At 39.9% G+C, this 24,975-nt stretch overlaps 1 protein-coding gene across 4 annotated transcripts in view; it reads right to left on the bottom strand.

Annotated features, from left to right (window-relative positions):
• osbp2b (oxysterol binding protein 2b) overlaps positions 1-24,873 on the bottom strand; it is a 28,587-nt gene extending 3,714 nt beyond the window's left edge. Inside the window, exons 1-14 of one of the 4 annotated variants that reach the window (XM_077600948.1) lie at positions 24,396-24,873; positions 19,104-19,312; positions 8,793-9,043; positions 5,692-5,890; positions 4,922-5,045; positions 4,768-4,834; positions 3,823-3,975; positions 3,492-3,737; positions 3,292-3,412; positions 2,553-2,656; positions 1,274-1,369; positions 676-860; positions 365-585; positions 125-142 (exon numbers count right to left, since the gene is read on the bottom strand). In XM_077600948.1, the coding sequence (XP_077457074.1) occupies positions 125-142; positions 365-585; positions 676-860; positions 1,274-1,369; positions 2,553-2,656; positions 3,292-3,412; positions 3,492-3,737; positions 3,823-3,975; positions 4,768-4,834; positions 4,922-5,045; positions 5,692-5,890; positions 8,793-9,043; positions 19,104-19,312; positions 24,396-24,556 (2,155 nt within the window). In that variant the 5' untranslated portion in view covers positions 24,557-24,873. Of the gene's footprint in view, positions 1-124; positions 143-364; positions 586-675; positions 861-1,273; positions 1,370-2,552; positions 2,657-3,291; positions 3,413-3,491; positions 3,738-3,822; positions 3,976-4,767; positions 4,835-4,921; positions 5,046-5,691; positions 5,891-8,792; positions 9,044-16,900; positions 17,060-19,103; positions 19,313-24,395 lie in introns of those variants that run through there. The other 3 variants (XM_077600946.1, XM_077600949.1, XM_077600950.1) reach the window with 3 other exon arrangements.
• Positions 24,874-24,975: the final 102 nt, after the last annotated feature.

Consider the following 24,975-nt stretch of genomic DNA (forward strand, 5'->3'; position numbering starts at 1 on the left):
CTTGATTAATTTGTCTTAAGTAGAGATGAAAGAAAGGCATCATGCAGTTCCAACAATGACAGGATAAAAACACACAAGATGTTGTCCGTGTTGTGTGCGCGTCAACAGAGTAGCACCCACTCACCAGCTTCATAATCACTTTCTGATCAACAGTAGAGGAAGTGGAAAAAAGACAAGACATGGATACATCAATATAATCTAACCAGATCACACACAAAGAAATGAAACATTTCTGGAGTGGTGTTAAACTGACCTAATGACATGTCTGCTTAGTACTGGTCATATTTGCACCGGACAAGCTAAAAGTGTACCTCAACTACGAGCATAAAGGCAATCAAATGTGACAATTGTGTTTTGAACAAACCTTCATCCTGAGCGTCTGAGGCTTCCGCTTCTCTCTTCCTCCTCACCGCTCTCTGTTTCTCTTCTAACCTCTGCTTCTCCGAGTTGGCTTCATCCCATTGACCGTCTTCCATCAGTCGCTGGTCCGGTCTCAGACGGCTGTCGGTCAGACAGACGCCATCATCCTGCTCGTTCAGGGTCAGCGCCAGCGCTGAGAAGTAGTACATGTTCTCCGCGTTCTCTCTGATGAGAGAATAGAATAGGTCGTAGGAACACAGCAAAAGTAAAGACTCAGCCAAACCGTCTGCTGCTTTTAATAAGGTGGGCTCTTACGGAAGCGAATACTTCTTCCATAAAAGTTTGGGAGGCAATGTCTGGTAGATGGTCTTCTGCTTGCCCTCTGATCCACTACCGCCTCGGCTGCTCTGAATGATCTTGGCACTCTCCATTTTCTCATCCCACGTTCCGGACAAGATGTAATGGGCCTGCCCGCCACTGTCGGCCACCACGCCTGTCACCTGGACAGGCAGAATTTAAGTTAAAGTTGTAATTCAATTAGACTCACCAGACTGTTATTAGTTACACGTTCCAATACGACAGCTGTATCTAAAGGTTGCCTTGAGAAAAACGACAAACATCATCAATTGAGCTGGCAGACCAGGCGTCGAACCTGATGGGATGGCTGCCTATTTCTTGCTCTTTCAGTCTGTCCCCTCACAAACATTCTTCTAACCGCATTGCCAATAAATATCACAAAACCATCAACAATCCCCCGGGGCGTAATCTGAACGCTGCTGTTGTATATTAAAAACCGTTCCAGCATAAAAAGGCATAAAGAGCCACCATTCTGCAAGACTAGCAGCTGAGCAGGACAAGTATAAATTAAAAAAATAGACTGGTGTCAGCAAGGGAATGAGAGAGGAGGATTTACCTTCCGAGCAACATCCCTGGAGAAATAACTGTAGGGAGAAAATTTGAGTTGACAGGTCTCTTTGGTCCTGTGATTCACTATCTCGATTTCACCTGACTGCAAACACACAAAGAATGGGGTTAATTTAAGAAAACAAGACAAAGCCATGCAGGTGACAAAGATTATGAATAAATGTGCATGATTGAGTGTACTTCCTAAAACGGCCTTGGCTCTCCTCCCAAGATAATTCCATTTATTTATTTTTATATAAAACAGATTCTCCTTGTTCGCCAAATACAGGTACTATGTGCAATGTGAATATATACATAGTGGTACCTCTACTTACAAACGTCTCTACTCAAGAAAAACTGTGGTTACGAAAAGCCTCCACGTGAACATTTTGTTCCAAGATACAAAAGAAATTCAAGTTCCAAATCGCCAAATCTCTGCAAGAAAAATTAAACATTTCCCGAAACTTAAATACAGTTCCTGTAATCCTGTATTTTATTTGGAAATTGTCATGATAGAGTTATTATCCAATCCAAATCATACACCCCACGGGCCTCCCATTGCCTAGGAGGTAAAGGCATCTCCATGCTGCTTATTTGTGTGCCTTTGATCGCCGAATGTCGTCACGGAATTCTAAAACTGTGTTTCGGGAGTTTTTACAGTGTGCTTAAAGCAACTTTGCTTTTTTCTTCCCATCACAAGTTTGTTGAATTCATCATTCATTCAAAGTTGTTAAATATAGTGTGTTTACGTGGGTGTGTTCGTATGTTTTGTCACTTGCCAAGCATTTGCCTCCTCCTGTCTCACCTACGCCCTTCAACAACAATAAAAATGTTGTTTCATGTGTTTGTTATTCATTTTTAATAGGTTAATAAATAAGTCTCATCTTTTTCTCTTTTGTGCGGTTCTCACATCTTTCATAGGAAATTGGTACACTTATTGGTAGTATGTAGTTGGTAGTATGTTGAAAACTATAGAACGAATTATAGAATTTACACGTAAAATGCGTCTCTACTATGAAACAAATTTTGTATGTAGAGGTACCACTACATAAAATAACACTGCAAGTTCACAAGTAAGAATTTTTTGTTGTATTATCTTAACCCTTTGTAGGGCACAGGAACATTTTCAGTAATTAACAGAAAAAAACCCTCCTAAAGACCTGGTGGTTTCTTCTTCATTGCACATCTTGAAGTAAAAGGAAAACAGCTATGGCTCCTTGAAAGTAAAGGGGATTTGTTCGAGCTCGTGTGGTGGAATGACTATTGATGAGAAGTGCTTGTTAACAGACCTGGTCAATCCAAAGCTTGCCCACAATGATGTTGTGCACAGTGGACGTGACTTTTCTCCACACGTAGTGGTTTCCGCTGGAGTGGAATAGCAAATGAATTGCACCTGGATATATAAAATCACAACAACAATCTATTTTTTTTTAAAGTAATTATAACAGATCTTCATGGTTTTCCGTCTCCTTGTGCCCTGCGATCGGCTGGCCACCGATTCAGGGTGTCCCCCATCTCTGGCCCGGAGTCAGCTGGGATAGGCTCCAGCAACCCCTGCAACCCTAATGAGGATAAAGCAGTTCAGAAAATGAGATGAGATGAGATAACAGATCTTACAAAAAAAAAAAATCTGATTAAATCGTTCCCACCAACTCCCTACACGACCTAAACCTGAATGATTGCTAACACACTGCTTTGCACCTAAGTGTTTTCTGATGTAGGATATGTCCCAGGAGGCAAGAGATAAGCCGTGCAAACTACACCGCTTCCAATCTTTACATCATATTGATCAACTCCCCTTAATACCATTTTTACGTTCCTGTCAAAATGTCATAAAACAATGCTGCTTTATTTCCTCCATCACATGCGCAGGCGACAGCTGCAGCACCCGACCCTTCTCCATTAGGAAATAGGTATTTCTTGGCTTGCAGTACATGCATAACTTGGTAATTCATGCTCTTCAGTTTCTAAGACTAAGCAGTTGTTCACATTCAGGATTTTACTAGCAGCAAGAGATAAATGTCTTACCCAAAGGCATGATAGAGAGGTATTTTCCACGGAACTTGCTGGCAATTGTAATTTCCTGCCACAAGGTCCAGCCCCGTTGGGAAATCACATGATGGGCAGCTGCGGGAGGGTGATGGCTCACCTTACAAGAATAGACGCCAACGTACGTAAATGCCACAATTGCAAACATTACGACTATTTGTATGTTGGTGTGATCTCACCTGCTCGCATAGTGAGCGGTAGCCAAACTCCTCAAGGCGGTCAAGCTCGTAGGTCTCCCCCAGGAGTGGGTTGAAGGGCTTGGCTGTCCGGTAGACGGTTGTGGAATAAGAAGAGACGGAGAATGCCGCCACTAGACACATCTGCTCTAACGAGGAGTCGCAGCGTGCTGCCTTATCCAGAAGCTCATGATATTCCAAGTCTTCAGTCAGACGCTGCAGCATTGAAAGAGGCTCATTGAAGTTCACCTGAAGATGCAGAAGACAAGGCAAATAAAAATCAGTTCAACCGAGAGTACAACGTACCGAAACAGAAAAAGCCAGTCTCACTTACAGGCATGGGAATTTTGGAAAGCTCCTTGCCAATACAGTTCTTCATGATACTCCACAAATTGAGGGAGTAGTTAGGCTTGTCTGGGACACAAGTCCGCCGTTGTCTGCGAGGTTGCAGCTCCTTCCCTGACACATCGTTATAGCTTGGAGACATCTGTGAATGTAAATAAAAAAAAGTGGACTGTTATCCAAGCTTAACGAAGCAAAGCTTGACAGTGGAAAACAAATCAAGAGTTGAAAGGAGCAAGCAAAAGAAGCAGAAAGAGAAAAGAAGACAAGTGAGCAAGCAGAAGCAACGCTCAGGGTGAGAGGAGTAAATGACATGAAATCATACCACAGGGATTACAAAAAAGAAACTGGAAAACAGCAAGAACCTGATGTACAAAAGTTTTGCTTGTGCAAATACAAGTGCAGAGTGCAAACAGAGATGGATAATTTAACTGGGCGCACCCAGGAATGTGCCGTGTGAAAAATAACTTTGAAATTTGTTGTCACAGTTCTTTCTTAGAGTTAGGTTACGAAAGAACGCGAATAGATTGTTTTAGCGCTCGTAATGTGATTCATTACACTCGAGATAAAGTGTGATGGCTCATTTTGCATTTTAATGTATCATATTTGAACAGTCGGTGCAAACCGGTACACACAACTATAAACAATAAAACACAATGGGGAGAGCTTTTCTGTTTCACTACAACATACAGTATAATTTATCCACAATGCATTTTTGAGCCCCTGAAAAATTTAAATTACCCCTAAACTTAAGACGGATTAGCCCGCTATTTGAAATCTTTGTGGATCGATATAAGCAGTGAACATTTACTTGGATGGCGAGCAATGAGACAAAATAATAATATCCCAGCAATGCAGCGATATCTTGGCAAAATCACATCAGGAGGAATAGGAAATACAACCAAGTTAGACTCCTACAACAGAAGAAGAGGCTTACATGATCGTCCTGGTTCCAGTCGTAGGAATTGCCTCCAATTGCTCCACTTAAACTTGTCTGAGATCGCCTGGAATGGGGCACAAAGAAGGCCGGTGTCACGGACAATAATTTTGACGTTTGTTTACGCAAATAAATCTTCCAAGATATGGCAGACCTGTGCTGTGTGTTGTCCGTCGCCGTCACTGTGATAAATGCAGGGGAATCCTCCATGGCGTCAAAGAACTCAGTATCCTCATCTTCATCACTCGCCTCACCTTGGAGCGGCCTTTCATTCGCTTCTATAAGAAGGACAAACATAGTTTAGAAGAAAAAAAAGCCTACCAAACGTATAGATCACACGCATCATAAGGGAACCTCTATGCATTTCTCACAGGTTCAGGATTGAGCAGTACTGTATAATCATGTACACATGGCCCCTAATTAGGAAATAATCATCTTAGTAAAACTGGCAAGGCTTCCACTGGTGAACAAGCCTGGATGATGGACTTCTTTCTGTACTGGCAAATGCATTATAAAGAAATGGAATGATCTGCACTAGACATTGCGAATGATTAAATTATTGATTGTACTTGTATTACATTTATTTTGATTATAAATAGATCACTGCATTGAAAATGTCAATCAATGTGAAAAATATTAAGCATCCAAGTGATAACATTTAAAACAAAACTGTAAAAAAATTGTACTGACAACACATTTTTGCCACGTTTACAACCAAATGTTGAACAGACTGTTAAGTTCCTATAATGAGAACAACTTTAAAAATATATTTCAGTCACAAATTAGACCTTATGTTGTCAACATGCAAGACAAAAACAACTGTAAGCAGAACCTAATGAAATACCATTTATCCAATTTGTATATAAACAGGTCATTCAAATCACATGACGTTTAGTAAAACAGAAGCAGGTCAGTCCAGCTCACCCTTCTTGTTGGTCGGCGCACTGGGTGTACTGGATGAATGTGTAGGCGCCACCCTCCACGCGCGCTCCAGACTGTTGTGCTGCTTGGCTAACTGCTCAATGGTCTCCTCCAAGTGGGCACGTTGCTCACGCTCATACTGCAATGCCCGCTGCCACCTCCTACTGTAAGTCTCGGCTAGGTCCAGAAAGTCTCGGCAAGCCTGAAAAAATAAATAAATAAATGAATCACAGTCACACAAACATTGTCAATTGGTGTAACATGCAGTCTGGTCAACATTTCGACTGCATTTAAGTGATAGGCGGATCAATAAAAATATCAATAAAACCAAGGCAGGAGGAGTCACTGCTGCTGTTTCCTCAAACAGGAAAAAGCTATAGATCACCCGCCTTGCTGCTTCTGTTTTACTTTCCTCTACAAAGTGTAACTTCTTTTGGACTAAAGGTTTTTGGGATTGTCAAGACTTGTTTTTTCATTGAACATTCAGAGAAGAACTGCAGTGTGTATATATATATATATATATATATATATATATATATATATATATATATATATATATATATATATATATATATATATATATAGAATAAATAAACATCGCCATCATTCTATTATGTGGTTTAAATGAGAAAAAAAGGAAATTAAAAAAATGTCAAAAAAAGACGAGTGTAACTGTATTTGCTAGTTGTTGGATCAATAGCATCATCTGCCAAACCGTATATCACCATCATAAAAAGTATATGATTTACAATATGTAGATATGTTTCACAACAATAACTGAAGGAGCACTGAAAGAGCAGCCATCCACCCAAGCAGCCAAATTAAAAGCATGACCATATTTGGTAGAGTGGGCTCTCAACCTCCGACCCATTCCCCAAAATGGCATCACTCTCTTCTCATCATATCAGCTAAACTGCCAGGAAGATAGGCTTCATTGAGAACCGAATACATAACCTCAACCATCTCTTGAGTTCACCTCATACCAATTAGCCTCCATTGCCAATGAATATACCTCATATGAAACTAATTATACTTCCTACCTAAAGTACCAGTATGTTAAAAAGGTGTAAAGCCCAAGTTCTTCAAAACAAAGAAAAGGCAAACAGAGTGAAAAATGAGCTACACTTTCACACTCTTTCCATGGCAGAGGACTTTTGAGTCATGTGGGGCATCATTATTCCTGCTGTGCTGGGCATGCTGAGTCAAAAAGGTTACTTTAGATCATACAGAAACAACTTGTCAGCATTTGTTGCCACTGCATTATATGCCTAATGTTCCTCACACCCACTAAGCACACAAGTAAATAAATCAGAACGCCTTACATCTGAAAACATGCAATAAGAAAATGCCATGTGACAGTGATTAAATGGGAAGGAGGCCCTCAAAGAGGGCTCCGCTCTATTGCAGTTCAGAATGTTTGCAGTGTTGAAAGACTTTAAATTGTTGTGCTTTCGATGGGTATTTAACACCAAATATGAATAAATTGATCTACTGATGTTGACTCAAATATATATATCAAATGTATTAAGGGTATTACTAATCTGTATTCATAAAGCAATAATTCAGGTTGTTGTTTTGTGTAGAAAATTTTGTTTCACTATACTAAATATACACACAAAATATTTTCACGCAAAAAAAGCCACTAAAAATCTAATGACAAATACAGACGATAAACTCCGGTTTAAACGGAATTTTAAAACATGCTCCTTAATTTCTTTCTCTTTCCGTTATCATAACATATTTGACAGAGTGGCAGAGAAATTAATGAATGCTAATGTGATATGTAAAAACAAACAAAAAAACAAAACATGTATCACAGAAACAACATTGTTAAATGACAGAAATCTCCAAAAAAATTCCCGCATCAGATTTAAGCACAATTCCATCTTACCTTCAGTTGATCAAACATGAAGAATCTCAACCACCACTGGCATGATTCAATTCATTAAATACTAGAGATGCATGTGAGGTTTCACTTCACTTCCTTTGACGTGACTACAAAACCAACACCCATTGAAAAAAAAACTAACGATAGTTCTGCATTTTTATTGCTGAGTCCTCACCTCAAGAGCAGACTGAATATGATGTCCAGTGGTGGACAAGGTTAATAAAGGTTAAAACTAATGTTTGCATGTCGGAACTGGTTCTGTCGGAATGAAAATACGACACTCAAGTGACATTTAAGGAAGGACACTGAACTGGCAACCTCTCTTATCACTCAGTAAATCCAGCCACACACAGAGGACATCTCATTACATGCACGTGTGGCTTTTGTGGCAAGTTATGTCACATCCTAAATGGACAAATGGTCATACCACAGAGATCGTTGCATGTTCACAGACATTGGCACCGATATTCCGGCAGCAGAATTTGGAAGACCAAAAAAAATGAGCACAAAGACTTTGTGCTAGCAGAGCACCTTTGCCAGAAGTACATTCTTCCTAGGAAAGAGTATTTCCCATGACTTTAGGAGTTGGTGTAAATGTCCCTTGCCTCTTGCCAAAAAGGATGATATTGCAACAAGATGCAGCTTTTAGTATTCCTTTCTGGAAATGAGTGCCTTAAGATCAAATTTGAAATCAGAGTTTGTCTAACCTAAACATTGCCAAATGATTTCAAGTCACCAACAATTCTGCATAGTTATAAAAGCATTTAAGAAGTATGACACTCAACGCACCATGTGCAGTTGTCCGTATAAAGTGGCGTCTGTAACGGCAACCCGGAAATCAGAGATACTAGAGTACAGTCTGGGGGGGTCATATTGAAAGAGGGGAAGGGGGCTAATCCCAACCCTCTCACACACCCGCAATCATCTTTAGTGCCATTACTTCAACACTCCCAGAAACTCCGTATGGACAATAGCAGAATGGATAATAAACACAGGTGCAAAGCTTGTCATACTGGTAGTAATAAAAAAAAGAAGATTGGATTGCATACTGCTTGAAATTTTGCATTTAGGTTTACATTATTCAAAGGATATGTGTATATGGTTGATTAGAAAGAGGAATGGGCAATAATTTTTATAAAGATATTCATTCAAATTAAGGATAAGCGGTTCAGAAAATGAATACAAAATACATTGGCGTTAGCCGTAGTTTACTCACATTGATCATAGCATTGGAAGTGATACGAAAGAGGGTGGCGCGCTCGTTGACCGCCTTGATCTTCTCTCCTCCCTCCACAGGAACTTTCAGGCCTTCAAGTTCACTTAGAGATCTTTGCAAGGCAGCCCCGTGTTTGGCAATCAAGTCATTACATGTGCTGAGGTCATCAAGCTTGCTGATGAGTATCTTTAAAGTTCCCTGAATCTCACTGCGGTCCGATTGGGATCCCGGATCCTCGTCTCCTGAGTCATCTGGAAGACAAAATAGGACATTTATTTGTTTGAAGAAGTTTTGCTTCATATATTTTTGCTGCACAAAGCATCTGCACAACCTCAATCTTATGATACACACTTCCCGTCACAGTTATGCTGACTCTCCCAGCTCCCATTTGAAATAAATATTCAACATTATTTCTTATTTAACGGCGCTATTACTGACCATTTGGTCATTTCTTCATTAAGACAAGAATTCATTCCGTATCACATTCTCACCTGGGAGTGTAATTTATCAGATGGCTTTGCTTCCTCTGACATTTGACATAAATAACCTTTGGCATATTTAGAGGTTAGCATGATGTAACACATTTCAGGGGCATTTCAAAATGCATAGCCTGTCCAGTATCCAACACCCTTTTGGTGTGGCAGCTATATTTACCAGCGTTAATGTCTCAAATAGAGGTTACTTGAGGTTAAACAGGGCATACACACACGGAAGGAGTGTGGCAGTGTCAGCTTTACACTACTCACCCACAACTCTGTCCACAAAAGAAAGACAGAAACATGTTAGTGTGTGCATATATCCATCCATCTATAAAATAGGCAGTGTTCAACAAAAAAATACACACTGAAACCGTATTCTATTCTATTATTCGATGCTAAATCTGTGCTATATTGCTTCTATCACTGTGCATTTATAATTCCACTTCCTGTAAAAGCGAGATCGATAAAACATTGCACTTTAATTTGTTCTTTAATCCAAAGCAAAAAGGATATGAGATGGTGTGTACAAAGAAAACTGACAAAACAACTCTATGGCTGAACTTCAAGGGGAGCATTTTTGGGAAATGTTTACTTTTTAATTGCTTGTACACAAATAGTTGGATCACTGAAGATCATGTGCTGTTGCATTGTGGATCAGCGATCTTTAAAACAGAGGACGTAACGGAAGGAAAGGCTACCAGGGAAGTCGTATGATTCAATGCGAAATCAGTAGAAAGACGAGTATACTAGTTCATTGTGCGACGAGTTGGAATACTAATTGGTCAGAAAAGGAACTAACTTTCAAAGAACATGAGATTTTACCGTGCAGGTTCAGACCGGGGGCTGTAGTGCAGCCCTCGTGACTGAGCGAAAAGGAGAAACACAGGAGAGTCTGGCATGGAAGCATCTTTGGCTGCATTTAAAATCTAATCTATTGAATGGTAAACAACCTACATTTATGATCTCAGAGTCTATAAGCAAGCATGGCAATGAAAACTAATAATTTATCATCTGAAATTAAAACCGAGATTTCTTACTGGTGCACTTTTGGCAACACTGGCCGGGATTGACAACATCTTGTTTTCGTGGTTGATCCTAACTATCCAGTACCATATTTTACTGGAGTTTAGCACAAAAACGACCCAATAAATTGGCCACGTAATTTGTCACTTGGTCAAAGCAGTATTCAGTAAAATGTTTGGATGAAAACAACAGGATAGGCAACGTACCGGCTGCTCTATTTCCTTCTGTGTGCTCAATTGACTCAGCTCACCGCTTGGTCGAACAGAAATAAGTTAGACTCCAATTTATTTCTATTCGACCAATTGTTTTATCAGAAAATGGTTTACGTATTGTGTAGGAAATTGGCAGAACAGGAACTCTTCCAATTTCACAATAAAAAATACATAAATCATTTTCTGATAAAACAATTGTATTTCTTAAAAAACAATTAAAACACTGGCAGCCTCAGTAATGATATTAAATATCAACTGTATCAACTCTGACTTTCTGGTCAACAGCAAAATAGGAAGAAAATTATTTTTGTTTGTTTGTTTTCTTCAGCTTGTGTCACAGTTAAATCCAATCTATCGAATTCAGTAAAATACCTCTCCTCCTCCCCCCGAGGTGAGTGCAACTTTAAAGCTAAATCCTCTATACTATGTTGCTAAAGTGAAAACCAGTCACCACAATTCCCCATTTCCCCCCTAAAGCTACACTGTCAATAGCATTCAAGGGTAGTGCAATGTATACAACAAGCCCTGTAAACAAGTCAAAATTAGCCAGCAGTGTTACATTGTTGGTGTGATGTTTTTGAAATGGCACTACCATCGATCCATGTTCTTCTTATCTGGAAATATAGTGTTAATATAATACTAAAGTTTATCAGTTTCAGTGGGGTGGAAATCATTAGCCAATTAAAGCTACAAATCCAACTGCTACGTCTATAAATCCCCATTGATCGCCAGCAGGCGGTACCTTCATAGAACTCATGCATGTTTTCTATTTATAAATTCATATCCATAATTTTTTTCCCCGTGCTTCCCTGGTGTGGAAAATATAGCACCATGAATCAACGCTCTGAGCCAATTAGTACACAAGTCATGCTTCAAGGGCACAGCACCTTCCCCTACACATTGGCACGTTGGACAATGACCTACAGCACCCTGCTCCTCACATTCGTTGTAATTCTTATAACCCATCCATTATCTGTACGCTAATGAGGGTCCTTGAGCATATCACCAATTTCAGCAAACACAATCATGAATCTAAAGAAGTATTATAGGTGAGGTTTGCAGCACTCATTTGGCCTTGTCCACGTCTCTACTTCTATGTCCACGTCCACTATGTACACCGTGGAGTAAGAGAAACAGTTCTGGCTGTGTAATTGGGAGAGCGTTGCCCGACTGCTGAAGCTCTTCTTGCTTGTCCCGGAGGAGAAGCTGTCAGATAAGTGGAACGCTTGGTATAGCTCACATGTCACTCTGTGACTGCAAACAAATAACACGTTGGGGGAATGTAATTGTAAAAGTGTAGCGTGAAAACCAAATGAAGTTTCCAGAAAACTGAAATGCAATTTTGAGTGTTTGGCACCCATCTCTTGAAGTTTGAGAATGTTCATTCATTCATTCATTTTCTGAACCGCTTTATCCTCACTAGGGTCACGGGGGTGCTGGAGCCTATCCCAGCTGACTTCAGACCAGAGGCGGGGAACACCCTGTATCGGTGGCCAGGCAATCGCAAGGCACAAGGAGACAGACAACCATTTGCGATCACACTCATGCCTAGGGGCAATTTAGAGTCTTCAATCTGCCTACCATGCATGTCTTTGGAATGTGGGAGGAAACCGGGGTACCCGGAAAAAACCCACGCAGGCCCAGGGGAACATGCAAACTCCACACAGGTGGACCAACCTGGATTTGAACCCAGGACCTCAGAGCTGTGAGGCCGACGTGCTAACCACTCAAGCCGCCGGTCCGCTGTATGAGAATGTTGATGTACTCAAATAAAAGGGCGGTCCAATAATTTTTATATCCTATTTTAAAACATTCTTGTCTAATTTTAAATGTACACCAAAACTATGCATTTAATGAAAGATGTATTGTCCCTCTATGTATAGCACACCCAACAGTTTAGTACCTTTACTGCTGTTTTGATGAGGTGTGAAGGAGAAAGAATATATGAGCGTACACAAAGAGAGGAGAGCACACACTAGATGAGGGGCTTGGCCTTGAGGGGGGGGGCAGTAAATACTAACAGGCACCATATATCACAGGTGGAGAGATAGAGGAGACGAGAGGTTAAAGCTAGTTACGTAAGCAGTCAGCTCTCCAAAAGGTAATGAGAGTGTGTAAAGCCACTCAAAGCTGTTTGGCACAGCAAAATACTAAGGGAAGACACATTTTGTAAATTAAACACTCTGTTTTAGTTGAAAATGAATGGCAAAATGCTGCCAAAACAAAGTGGATATCCCATTGAGTGTTCCTTTAGAATTCCATCAATGGCGTGTTTAATTGATAAGGATGTTTTGTGTTGTCAGCCATGAAGAGAAAGCCAGCTATTCAATCTCTCTAATAGAGGTTTTCTAACAACATTTGTCATCAATCATTTATCAGTCTGCAACAGTAATCAGACTGATTTTTAAATTAAATGCCTTTGATCTAATTAAAACAAAGTATTTTGCAATTTTGATAGCAATTGTTGGATATTGGATAGGATTTTTTTTTCAAAGCGGGGTATCAACCCCTATTTCAGGTGAAATCTGAAATCTTTGAAAGGTTTTTAAGTCTCACAATATACTGTTAAAAACTCTCCTTTTGCCTGCTGTCCCAGTTTCACTCTGGAGACCACTGATGATAATGGAAAAAATATTTAGCAAGATGGTGACCCCATAAGGCGGAAAGAGGGAGATTCATCACAATAAGTGGCCTGGTGTCAAGGTTCAAAGATAATGAGCAACGAGGAAGGCCATCAAAAACCAAGGCAGAAATCACAGTAGGTCGTACTGGTCGCCAGAAGCACTTTAAAGTATGCTTGTTAATATCTGCACATTTAAAATGATTGAAGACTCACTACACTATACAGTAGGAAATGATTATCCAATGCGGACACTCAAATGGTGCCGCCATTATACCCCTCTTGAGCCATTATACCTCTCTTGATACTTTAATTCAGAAAAGCACTTAACCTGAGAGTTCAAGTTATCAGGCCGTGTTAATGGTATGATAAAGCAAATATTTTGTACCAATAACACACATACCAAATAACCGGGGGTTACATGTGGTGTACATGTAGTAGTTAAGTCAAATTTTAGCTTACATTGTAAAATGCTACGAGTTGAGTTGCATATGTTCACTCATTGTTTTTTTTAGCTTGCAAAATGAACTCTATTGTCGGATAGATTTACGAAAACTGCAGTGATGTACGACTGCGTATCGAGGAAAGGACGCTTATTGCTTGAAAGAGCACACTCTGCTAATTAGAGAAACTGCGGCTTGTGTCGTCAGACACACAAACACATAAGCAGTGATCAACACTTTTTTGAACTCGTGTTCAAACTCGGTGGAGTTCACTGCAACACTCACTCTTTAGGTTGTTATAGGAACCGGCGACAGTATTCACTATGACTAATGTTCATGCCCAAAACGTATTGGCTATGACTCATTTTTTTGGAGTTCCTTTCAATATTGAGGAGTGCTGAAGCTGACAGTGAAAATCCTTAATACAATACCATCCATCTGTGGTGCCTAAGTCAAATTCATTTGAGTGTACAAACAGCAGCTAGCGGAGGCAGAAAGCCCCGGGCAGAAGAGCACAGCTGCTCAACATAACACAGCCAGAGGCAAGGAAAAGATATCTAAAAATTCTGAGAAGTAGAAAAGAAAAGTACTATAGCAACATTTATTGTTAAGCGAGTCCTGAATCTAAGTATACAGTACTTCTTTTACATTGTAAAGTTATCACAAAAGCAACGATCTAGAAATAGTCTGCAGACACCGTCAAAAAAACAAGAGTGTTACAACGGCATGCAGCTTGTAGCTCATCCAAACATGCAAATGGAAAGTGAAAGCATCCCAAAGAAGAGCGAGGAAGCACAAGTTAAAAATCACAGGGAAGAAAGACAGAAACCGTTGAACACAGCATGCAGTGAAAAGGGCAAATTGCAAGACAGGCTGCATTGTTGCCAATTACAGCATATACCTGCAATCGCTGCATTGTAGGAGGACTGATGATGATTCCAAGCATCCTTGGTGTCGGATGCCAGCGCGAGATGGATGGATGATTGCTTCACATGGCATGATGCGGAAGGTAATTTTTTCTTTTTTTTTTGGTTTGTTTGTTTGTTTGACAGATGGAGAAGAGTGCGACAACTCTGTGTTTCTCGGCCACAGCTTTAGCCAGAGCGGTACTGACCCCGGTTGAGTTTACTGAAGCAGCTCGAGGCACAGAGGGAGCGGACACTTCTGGGCTCGCAGCATCTCCGGCCCTTCATCCCACTCTGCGCGAACTCGATTCCACGCCGCGCTCCTCGAAACGCATCGCAGAGTAGAGGGGGCGCCGAGGCAGCCACTTTTTGCAGTCAGCATTGCAGTGTACACGTACCCACATGCATATTCACGGACATACGCGTAGTGCCACCACAAGGATGCGGGGAAGGAATGCAGATCCTCCTTCCAGTCAATCCCATCCTCTATCCTGAGCTCCTTCCGGAAACACATGCCGCACGCATCCTCAAAGCCGTGCACATTTTCAGTTGCCCTCTACACACATCTCTCAATGCAGTGCAGATTGGTGAGGGAGGGAGGGAGGGAGGGAGTTGAAGCATAGTGGAGAGCGGACTGACCGAGCCGGCCAACAGTCATCTACTCAACTAAAATCTGAATGCACAGCCCTCCCCACTGCCACTGTCTGTCTGCTACTGACAGTAAAAGTCAGCTATTTCTGGAAAGCTAAATGGCGTGGTATTAAGTTAGGCTATGATGCTTCAAAAAGAAACCCATGTATCAGATTAGGCTATGAAATATTAAGTCAGATGGGTGTTTCTATGCCAAGGGAAAGTTATTAAGTGCACTATGCCTACCCTCTCTGCAACATTAACCTTGGTCAGAATCTTTCTCATGACTAAAATGAAGCTCCATTTTCATTTGGAATTTCTCATGTTACTGCAGAACTCTTTCTCACACCCGTAAGCGGAGTTCGAGGGTATCCAGTAACTTATTCAAGTAAAACAAAAGAGCAGTCAAGACAAGACTAACATTATTCTAACAGCGTCCTTATTTCCATATTTTTTCTCCACAGCAGGTTACTTTGCCATAATGAGAGGTTTAGTTTGTGTAGTTTCGAACCTGAATGAAAGTACAAGCTAATATCACATATCATCAGCAGAAATCACCAGTGAAGTACAATTAGTACAACGAGTACAGGAAAAGCTTTAAATTCTAATTGCACCTGTATAATGACAATAAAGAATAAAGACAATAAAGGCATTCAATTCAGGTTTTTCGTCCAAGGCAGAACCAAATCCAGCTGTCAAGAGGAAACTCTCCGAACTACATCACATACGTAATTTTAAAATAATTATTTTCTCAAATTTGACAGTCTACCTACAAAGCAGATTACATTAAATGCAGTTCACTTGGTAAAATGCCAGTTCAGTAGTCTCAATAATTAGAGCGAAGAAGACGCTGTTGGTAGCGAGCAACCTTTCTGAACTTTTAGGTGTAGACATACAAATTGAACTAGTAAAACAGTTCCTCCCAAATTTCCTGAAATGCATTTCTCTCCCACCTCTAGTCTTTGTAAATAAACTAGCTGGGGGTTACCCCACCCAATATGGCAACACTCCTCTGGAAACCCTTCATAATAGGATTATACATTTATTTGTGCTGGTATTTCACTAATTCAACATCGTCAATTGTTTATAGATACAATATCATGTATAGAAACTTGTAATAACAGCAAAGGTTGGTGGTGCCTTTTGAATGAGGTGAGAATTGCTGACAGGGAAAAATTGACGGACTGTAAAATATACTATAGCATAAAACCCAGAAGCATGTCGGAGGAGGCACTGAAGCAAAAACACCCAATTACTAATTTGATACTTGGCCATAATAACCTCTGCTCCTCTGTGCATTCAGTTCAACAAACCAAGCAAGTAAGAAATTTGCCTTTTTCCTAATTTTATATAATATATATGACATGTTAATTTTACCAACATCCTAAAAAATAAAACCAAACAACCTCACAAAATCTGGTAACAAAAAAACAACAACAAAAATGGCAAATTGATTAGATCAAATTGATTAGGCACAGTATACTACATAAATATATCATTTTTCTTCTTATAATGTCAGTGCATACTGTCTATCATAAGCCTTTTTTAATCCATTAACTCATATGCATTCCAAATTCACTGGTGAGAGTCACAAGGAAGAAAATTGCATTGAATAATTTGTCATGCCTTTGTATTTTCTCACTATTCAGGTCAACTTATGAATTGTGTAATACTGGAAAAGACAGATGTGGCTGATTGCCACCAGCTACTTCGAGAATAGACCGCAGCTAATGTACACAGACCCCACAACCCAAACACACGGACACAGGGAGACAAAAATGAGCCACAATACTTACAAGAGCAAGACTGGAATGTATCCTTTAACTTTTTCCCCTCGTACCTTTCAAGATAATCTAAAAAAAATTGATCTGATCACAAGTGATCAGAAAAGGAGCTCTGCAAAAACATTGGAAAAATAAAATAAGGTGCTCACTAAGCGATACATGGGTACCAAAAGGAGGCGGGATAACCAGACACCGCGTGAGAAAGCAAAGGAAGCAGAGCGGGTACTGGAGAGAAAGGGAGATTGCGAGAGAGACAGAAAGTGGGTGCGTGGGGGGTGTGATCTTCAAAAAGGGAAGGAGGGGGGTGAATAGGCAGCAATGAAAGCGTGATGGTGTTTCTGATCTTTCTTCACATTCTAACAAATTCAGGACCATGGAGAGAGCATAAAGAAGACATACAAAATTAAAATGCAGCTAGAAAATTTCATGGCAGGTGGCAAAATATAAAAATGGAGAATCTTTTTTGGCTAAGTACCATATGTAACTATAATAAGCAAATCCTGAACAGACACATCCATTTCAAATAGAATATTGAAAAGAAGTTTGATAATATTGTTGTTAATCCAAAAGTCGGATGGGAAACGCTATCTCATCTTGTATAGGCTCACAAAAAAGGCACATTGTAGAATTTTAGCAGTGGAACTACCAGTTAAATTGAATATATTCAAATTTCTGTGTAAATAATTAATTATTTCTACCCAACTAGGTTAATCCACTGTTTCTCATTTCCAAACAGAGAAGGTTAGTTTAATATAATTAGTTATATTGATGAGCAATATTTAAATGACCGAAATGCATTTTATAAACACATCTTTTGTCTATTTGAGGTTTATGCATCATTTGAAAAATAAATAGCTATACACACTTTTTATACACACACTGTTATATTATTTATTTTTTTACTGAATATTTTTTTTTACTTACGTGGAGGGCTACTTTTCATTTTTAGTTAAGTAAGGCAATTGCAGAACAGTAACTGAGTGAATCTTAAGAACAGTTTTGTCTACACACTACCAACTTCTGACTATGACACGTGTTAACACTGGTGGGGACCCAAAAATAAAAAATCGACACACTGAATGAACAGTGCCATCTGCTGAACAAACCCAAATGCTCTTAAAAGACTAAAAATAAAATCCCCAAATCTAGTGCATCAACTGAATGGTTATTGAAAATAATAAATGAATTATTCTTAAAAGGATGCAAATGTAAAACAAATATCATAAGTACGCCTCCTAAAAGATTGTTGTGGAGCCTTAGGGGTGGATTCATAAACAACTATCTTCATACACTGAGGATTGATAGGAACTCTTTCGATCATAAGGTGCATTGGTGCATTAATTTACTGCATTTTTCATTTGTTGCCTGTCATTTATCAATCTGACTATATTGGTTTATTTAATCAGTAATTGACTTTTTGTGTTATTTCTGGATTCATCAAATTATGAACATGTATCCCGAGAACCTCACTGTAGCAACATAGCTGTGCCCCAATTAAATACGTTCAAGGTCATTAACCAGAATTCATATATAAAGCACCCTGGATTATAAAAGCGGAATTATATCATTGGATGAAATTCCCATCTCTTATACTTACTGGTACTGCTAGGCTGCAATCCCAGTCTATATTTAGTAATCTGACTTTCAAATTGGGGCCAGAGGAATATTTAGCCTTGCTCCTTGTATCAATCAGCTCCTATTAGGAACAATGAGGCTTTTGGATCGAGCCAGCCCGGAAGAAAAGTAGAGGAAAAGGGTCTGCCTTTCTCCTCCAGCTTTTCCCACAGCCTCTGACCACAAACAGCAGCCAAGCATGCATGCCTTCCTTTGGAGAGGACAATGCTCTGTTGTCATGATCCATGGACCTCTGCTTTGTTTTCCAAAAAGGGTGAGGATACTTGGCTGCCCTCTCCTGGCTCATGTTGAAACGTCAATGATGTAAAAGAAAGGATGTGAATAGAAACTTCGCCTCAGCTGAATGTCAAACAATCAGGGCACAAATGAGACCAGCATCAAAAGTCTATTATCTTTATGTACACTTTCAGTGTAAAAGGGCTATTTAAAAAGCGATATGAACACTTAATTAGATGTAAGGCAAACTAGACAGATTCTATATAAATCATTGCAATTGCCCTCAAAATTGTTACCAACCAATGATAGATTTGTCACCAAGTCGAGTTTCTCCACCAAAATGGCTCTTTCTACACTTACTCACCAGATTGGTCATTCATCATGCAAATGGCTTTAGTTCTGGCCAAGTCAAGGGCTGTGATCCATCGCTGCCGCTCCTGTTCAGTACTAGCTTTCAAGTGGTATGTCCGACCACTGCTGCTCAGCACAATATTGCAGGCGTCCTCTGTGTCGATGTGAGTGGTGGCCAGGTTGATTGTCCCACGACAAGTGTGTGCCATTTCTGCCTGTGTCCTGCAACAGAAAACACACATAAGGCGGCAAATTGAGGCTAGAAATATTTAGAGTATGCATCACCAAGACGGGCGCCTTGAATGTTTAGAAAACAAACAGTTTTCTCCCCTTATGTGCTCAAAGACACGGACAATGTGGTTGGAAGGAACAACTAAACCCTGCTGACAACACACATGGGCGAAATACTGTTAGAGTTTCCGCACAAACAATGCAAAAAAAAAAAATGGTCATTGACAAAATCATAAAAACTTAGTAAGGCCATTTTTATGAATTGAAGAGCTCAATAGAAAATACACTGGTGCTGAGCTGACCAAAGCCTTCAAATAAACTATCTTATCTTAAATCACTTACAATTGGAAAAAAAAATTCTACAATTACTCTGAAATTTGCAGTAGACTTATTACTGTATTGTGTCAAGTTTGTAAAAGTAGCCCTTGTGACTTAGCATAACAAATTTACTGAACAGAGGGAAAATGCATTTATAATTTTTGCTATTGATAATCCCCGCTGCAGGCAATGACCATTGCTTAATTAGTGAGCGGTGTCTATAAAAGCTTTATTAACCCACAACCGTAACATCACAAGCTCCCTGAAAAGGTTGTCTAAAGTAAGAACACAATGCACTCCTCTGACTACGAATGTTCTTACAACAGTCATCTAGGAGCATACAGTCATGAGTTCGATTTTCCAAAGTGAGGCCTCACAAAAGCACGTAATTTGCCATCAACTCTGGTCACAGTTGACACCATACAAGGTGGCTGCCACCTCATTATGGTCTGTAGGAGCTGGCGTTGTTTCCACTCATGCAGCTTTTATTTGCTGGTCCCAGGCCGCAACAAGCAACACATTCAGCTGTGAAGACAATACCTTGGGGGCAGGAGTCCAAAAACAAGTTTTATCTCTCCAGCTCAGATACACGGTGCTCGTGATCAATGGGTTAACACGCTTGAAGTGAAATGGAAGACGAGATCCAAAGTTTCGCAGTGGGGTGCTATAACAAAGCCTAGCAAGGGTGTCAGCCTCGGGTTGGTTCGCGGGCCGTTTTAACGTCAACTTTATTTCACGTGGGCTGGACCATTTTAGATATAATATTTAGATATATTTTTTAATAAATGGATTAAAAGAACTGGATTAAAATCCCTGAATATTCAGTTTTTTATAGATCTAAAACAATGTTTATTTTAGCTTTTTTATATATTTTTAGATTTTACCAAATGATTTTTGAACTAAAAACACAGAAAAAAATTGATTAAAAAAGTACAATTATTGATTTAAAAGGGGGAAAATCAGGAAATTTAATATACATCTATGCTCTTCATTTTTATTTGATCCTAAAACAGAAAGTCGGCACTCATGATTTACTTTCCCGGGCCACACAAAATGATGCGGCGGGCCAGATTTGGCCCCCGGGCCGCCACTTTGACACATGTGGCCTAGGGGATATACATCGTGCAAGGCAGGAAAAAATGAAATATCTGAGAGCATGTTGCACGAGAGCCAAGAAATGGGTTTGTATTTTACCTGTCCTTTGTGAAAATCGTCATAAAACAAATATTCACCAGAGAACAAGAGCTAGTGGATAACAGACAGAGAGCATACAGGGACAGGATGGGGGAAACAACACAAGATCCAGCTGGGGAATTTAGATAACTTTGTAGTGGCTCGCAATGCTGGATCACAAAACACAGCAGGAGAGTATCAGAGAAATGCTGATGAAGACAAAAGGGAAATAAGATTGGGAAGACAAAAAATACGTTCAAAACAAAAATGCGCAGCTAGATAGATGAAACAATTTCAATTGGAATATTTCCATTTTTACACACACTGTCTGGTTTTGTTTGTCGGATACAAAAATGGATAAAAACAAGACCACTTGCCCACTTCAGTAATGCCCCTATTCAAGTATCATATATTTAACCTTTAACCTTCATTTATACTTTGTGTAAAAATAGTTGTATGTCTCACTGATTCTGCTTGACTTTGTCATCCATTCAAAAAAAAAAAAAATCAAAATTCATTCATTAACTTCCTATGTCCTGGCATCCACATGTGTGGACATCCCATTTTTGGTTGTCAAAGACTACAATGTTAAATTTTGGACTACAAGGGCCTGGCGTCCGTCCACTTATGAAGTGGATATCATTGTTCTAAAAAACTACATCATGTAAAAAGAGAATTATTCTTTGTTTTTACACTCAACAGGTCCCAATTAGCCTAAATATCTATTCTGATCAAGCAAATAATGTATTTTTACCCTTGTTACAATCTAATTTAATATATTACTGAGAAGCTAAAAGCCATACGCAAGGGACGTATTGTTGTTTCTTTCATTTCAGCTCCTCTGCGGAACCTCCTCTATGTGTATTTAGGAGAAGTGAAACTGCTCCTTAAAATGGTAGCTCAACAACAACTTCTGGGTTACTAGGAACTTTGTAAACAAGCAATGTGAGATGCACCTACTGTTGAATTCCTCGTATTGTTATGAAAACTGACGCGCCAGTCGTCAAACAGCCTACACTCCCTTGCTGTGGAATGCAAGCCACATCGATGTACTGTTACCAGCAACACTGCGGTGAGCTGTACTGGGGAAATTGTGACTTAACAATGCTGACACCCTTTCCCCTTTCCTCGCGGAAGATCTTCTTTCCTGTGGTTGAGGGAAATGTGACAGACGTGCTCTTTCATGAAAGACCAGAGCAGATTCACTGATATGGCAGATAAGCAGCATTTAGCCTTTTAATGCCCTATAATCTTCTTAAAACAGCCAGCCTGAGCTTATTGAAGAAACGTGTAAGAAGAGCTGAGAATGTTAAAACTAGAAGGAAAAGTAAATTGGGAGATTAAAAACGACATGTCTCACAGAGAATTAAAAAATAAAAGTCAAACTTGAGGCCGCAAAATGAGGTGCACCTCAATAAAAATGATTACAATTTAACAGGCTGAGCACAGCATTGATTGTAATTATGATAAAATGTGAACTTTTAAAAACACCACTATAACAGTGAGTATGGCTTTTCAAACGGCTAAACATGAATTTGTTTGTCAATTATCATGTCTGAAAATATTCTAATTCATTCCTCTTAGTCATCTACACATGCAACATAAGTTTAAGTGAGATGCTTGGAATGATCCCAAACCATTCTCACATTTTTATCTGAGCAGAATGCATTTCGGTACCGCAGGCTACAAACATTTGTCAACATACATGCTTACACTGAACACGTGGTCTGGATTGACACCCAACATTTTACTTACCACAAAACAGAAGAAAACACAAAAGCCCGCCCTACACACTTTAAAAAAAAAGCCCTCAGGTCAGACACAGTGGGCCCGAGCAGAGAATAAAATGGCAATTTATCTGTGCTCAGATGTCACACAGGGATTGCAATGACCTCACAACATAATTCACTATTTATTGAGGGCAGTGGCAACAGGCAACTCTCCTTTCACCACAGGCTCCGACACCCACACCTCTGTGTCAAATAACAAGCAGGCATTGAGGCTTCATGAAAAAGTATGCTGATACAATACCATTGGCTTTGTAACGCTTCTTTTACCAATCAAAAGGTCTTCCAAGACAACCAAAAATGTCCAGTTGTAATCTGAACATACCTGTCAACCTCTGCCGATAACTGCCCTTATAAATGATTATTGATTCCCCTTACGAACCCCCCAAAAACCTTACAAACACCGTACGACTCGTACAGTGTTTGTAAGGTTTTTTGGGGGTTTGTAAGGGGAATCAATAATCATTTATAAGGGCAGTGATCGGCAGAGGTTGACAGGTATGTAATCAAGTTGCTCCACTATGTGCGATTAAGAGGGCACATTTTATGAACATCTTTCTATCAATTATGAGCTAAACGATATTTACAATAAAACTCACAACTTTGACATGTATACTACTCACTTTAAACAGCTATATGGTTGTAAAAGGTATACTTAAATTCAGCTAAGAAACATTTATTATAGAAAAGATGAGCATATGTTTCTGACAGACATAATGGAGACTAGGCATTACGCCTTTATATAGCACTAGTTTAACTCATCGGCTGTTATTGACGGCACTAGGTGTCCATTCGGTTTTGCAGGGGAGAAGCTGAAACCAACTGTCACTGTGAGGCAATGATTTAAATGAAATAAAAAATAAATGGACTAATCAACAATACTATGTGGGCTAAAGAAAGTGTATTTCTACTTTTATTCATATTCTATTAGATTTTAATTGTATTTATTTATAGAAATACATGTGCATTATAATTATGATTAAGCCATGGAGTTCATATTTGTGGACATCACATTTAGGGTCATGTATACCTCATTTTAATGTTGTTGGCCTATATAACCCAAAATGTCTTTTGGGGTTTGTTGTTCTTGTTTTAATGACCAAATACAGTCAGATGTCCTATAAGAGTAAACTTTCATATTTTATACTGCCCTTGTATCTCAGTGGCCCAAGTAGACAAACAAATCTATATTATCGCATTAAATTAAAAAAATGTCAGAAATGTAATGTAAACTTTCTAAATCTGAAACTGTCCAACATTCAAACAAACAAACAAAAAACACCTGAGCCACAGGTGGACAATCACACTGATTGGGATTGTTACAGTGAATAGTCTTGCACAATGCAAACAAATCATAAACATATAAAGACCAAAACATACAAAAAAAATCAACCTGCATTAGCAATTAAACCTAAAAATGTATAAATGACAAATCCATTTTGAATTTCCAAATGAATGAATGAACGAATGAATGAATGAAAACAAGCTAGCCGGGCAAGCTAACACTGGCAGACGTGGTTGTCCACAATGACCACATTTGTCAGCCAACATAATTGGGGAAGCGATCACGTTGGTGGCGTAAGGGACGCGCTGTCACCGCCGCCAACTTGAAACAAAACGGCCACGTTGTTGTGGCTGTCAGCCAGCGTTAATGCATTAGCCTGCTAGCCAGGCGCCGCGATCGTCCAGCTGTATATACTGAGTGATGCACCCCGCCTCCTCCAAGACTACCACTACTACAGTAGTAGTATAGTTGTTTTCAGAAAGCCTGTTGAATCGTAAATGCGTCTCCTTACCTGTAATAGGAAAGCAGGCCGTTGCTCAGGACGAACCATCGCCGCTGGTATCCTTTCAGGTAGTTGGTCCATTTAAAAAGCCACCCTTTATGGGTATCTGAGCCTGCCGCTGGCGGGGCCGCGGCAGCCGCAGATGCCGAGCTCTTCCCTTGTTCACTCATCCTCCGCTCAGCCCAGCCGTGCGCACTTTTAGCCGGCGACAGGGACTACGGGAGTCCGCAACAGCAGCAGCCCCGCCCGGGTGGAATGGAGCAAGGCGGCGCCGACAAAAAGGGCGAGGCGGCGGAAGAGGGTCCGGACGTAGACAGAGCGAGAGAGAGGGCCGAGGCGAGGGCGCTTCCTTTTTTTTACATGACGCCATTCGGAATAAACATTGGAGATGGGATGGTGATTAAAACACTTTTAACTGCTTAGGACAAGGAGTGACCAGTGTTTCCCAACCGAGATCGGCGAGCATCTCATCGCATAACATGGAGCAAAAAATGCCACTAAATTGGACTCAGATGTGTAGCGCCCCCTAGTGGAGATTGATTGACCATGTCTCAAAAGTTACATTATTATACTTACTAGTTATGTATAC

The sequence above is a fragment of the Stigmatopora argus genome, chromosome 5 (genome assembly GCF_051989625.1).
Source record: "Stigmatopora argus isolate UIUO_Sarg chromosome 5, RoL_Sarg_1.0, whole genome shotgun sequence".
Taxonomy (NCBI): domain Eukaryota; kingdom Metazoa; phylum Chordata; class Actinopteri; order Syngnathiformes; family Syngnathidae; genus Stigmatopora; species Stigmatopora argus.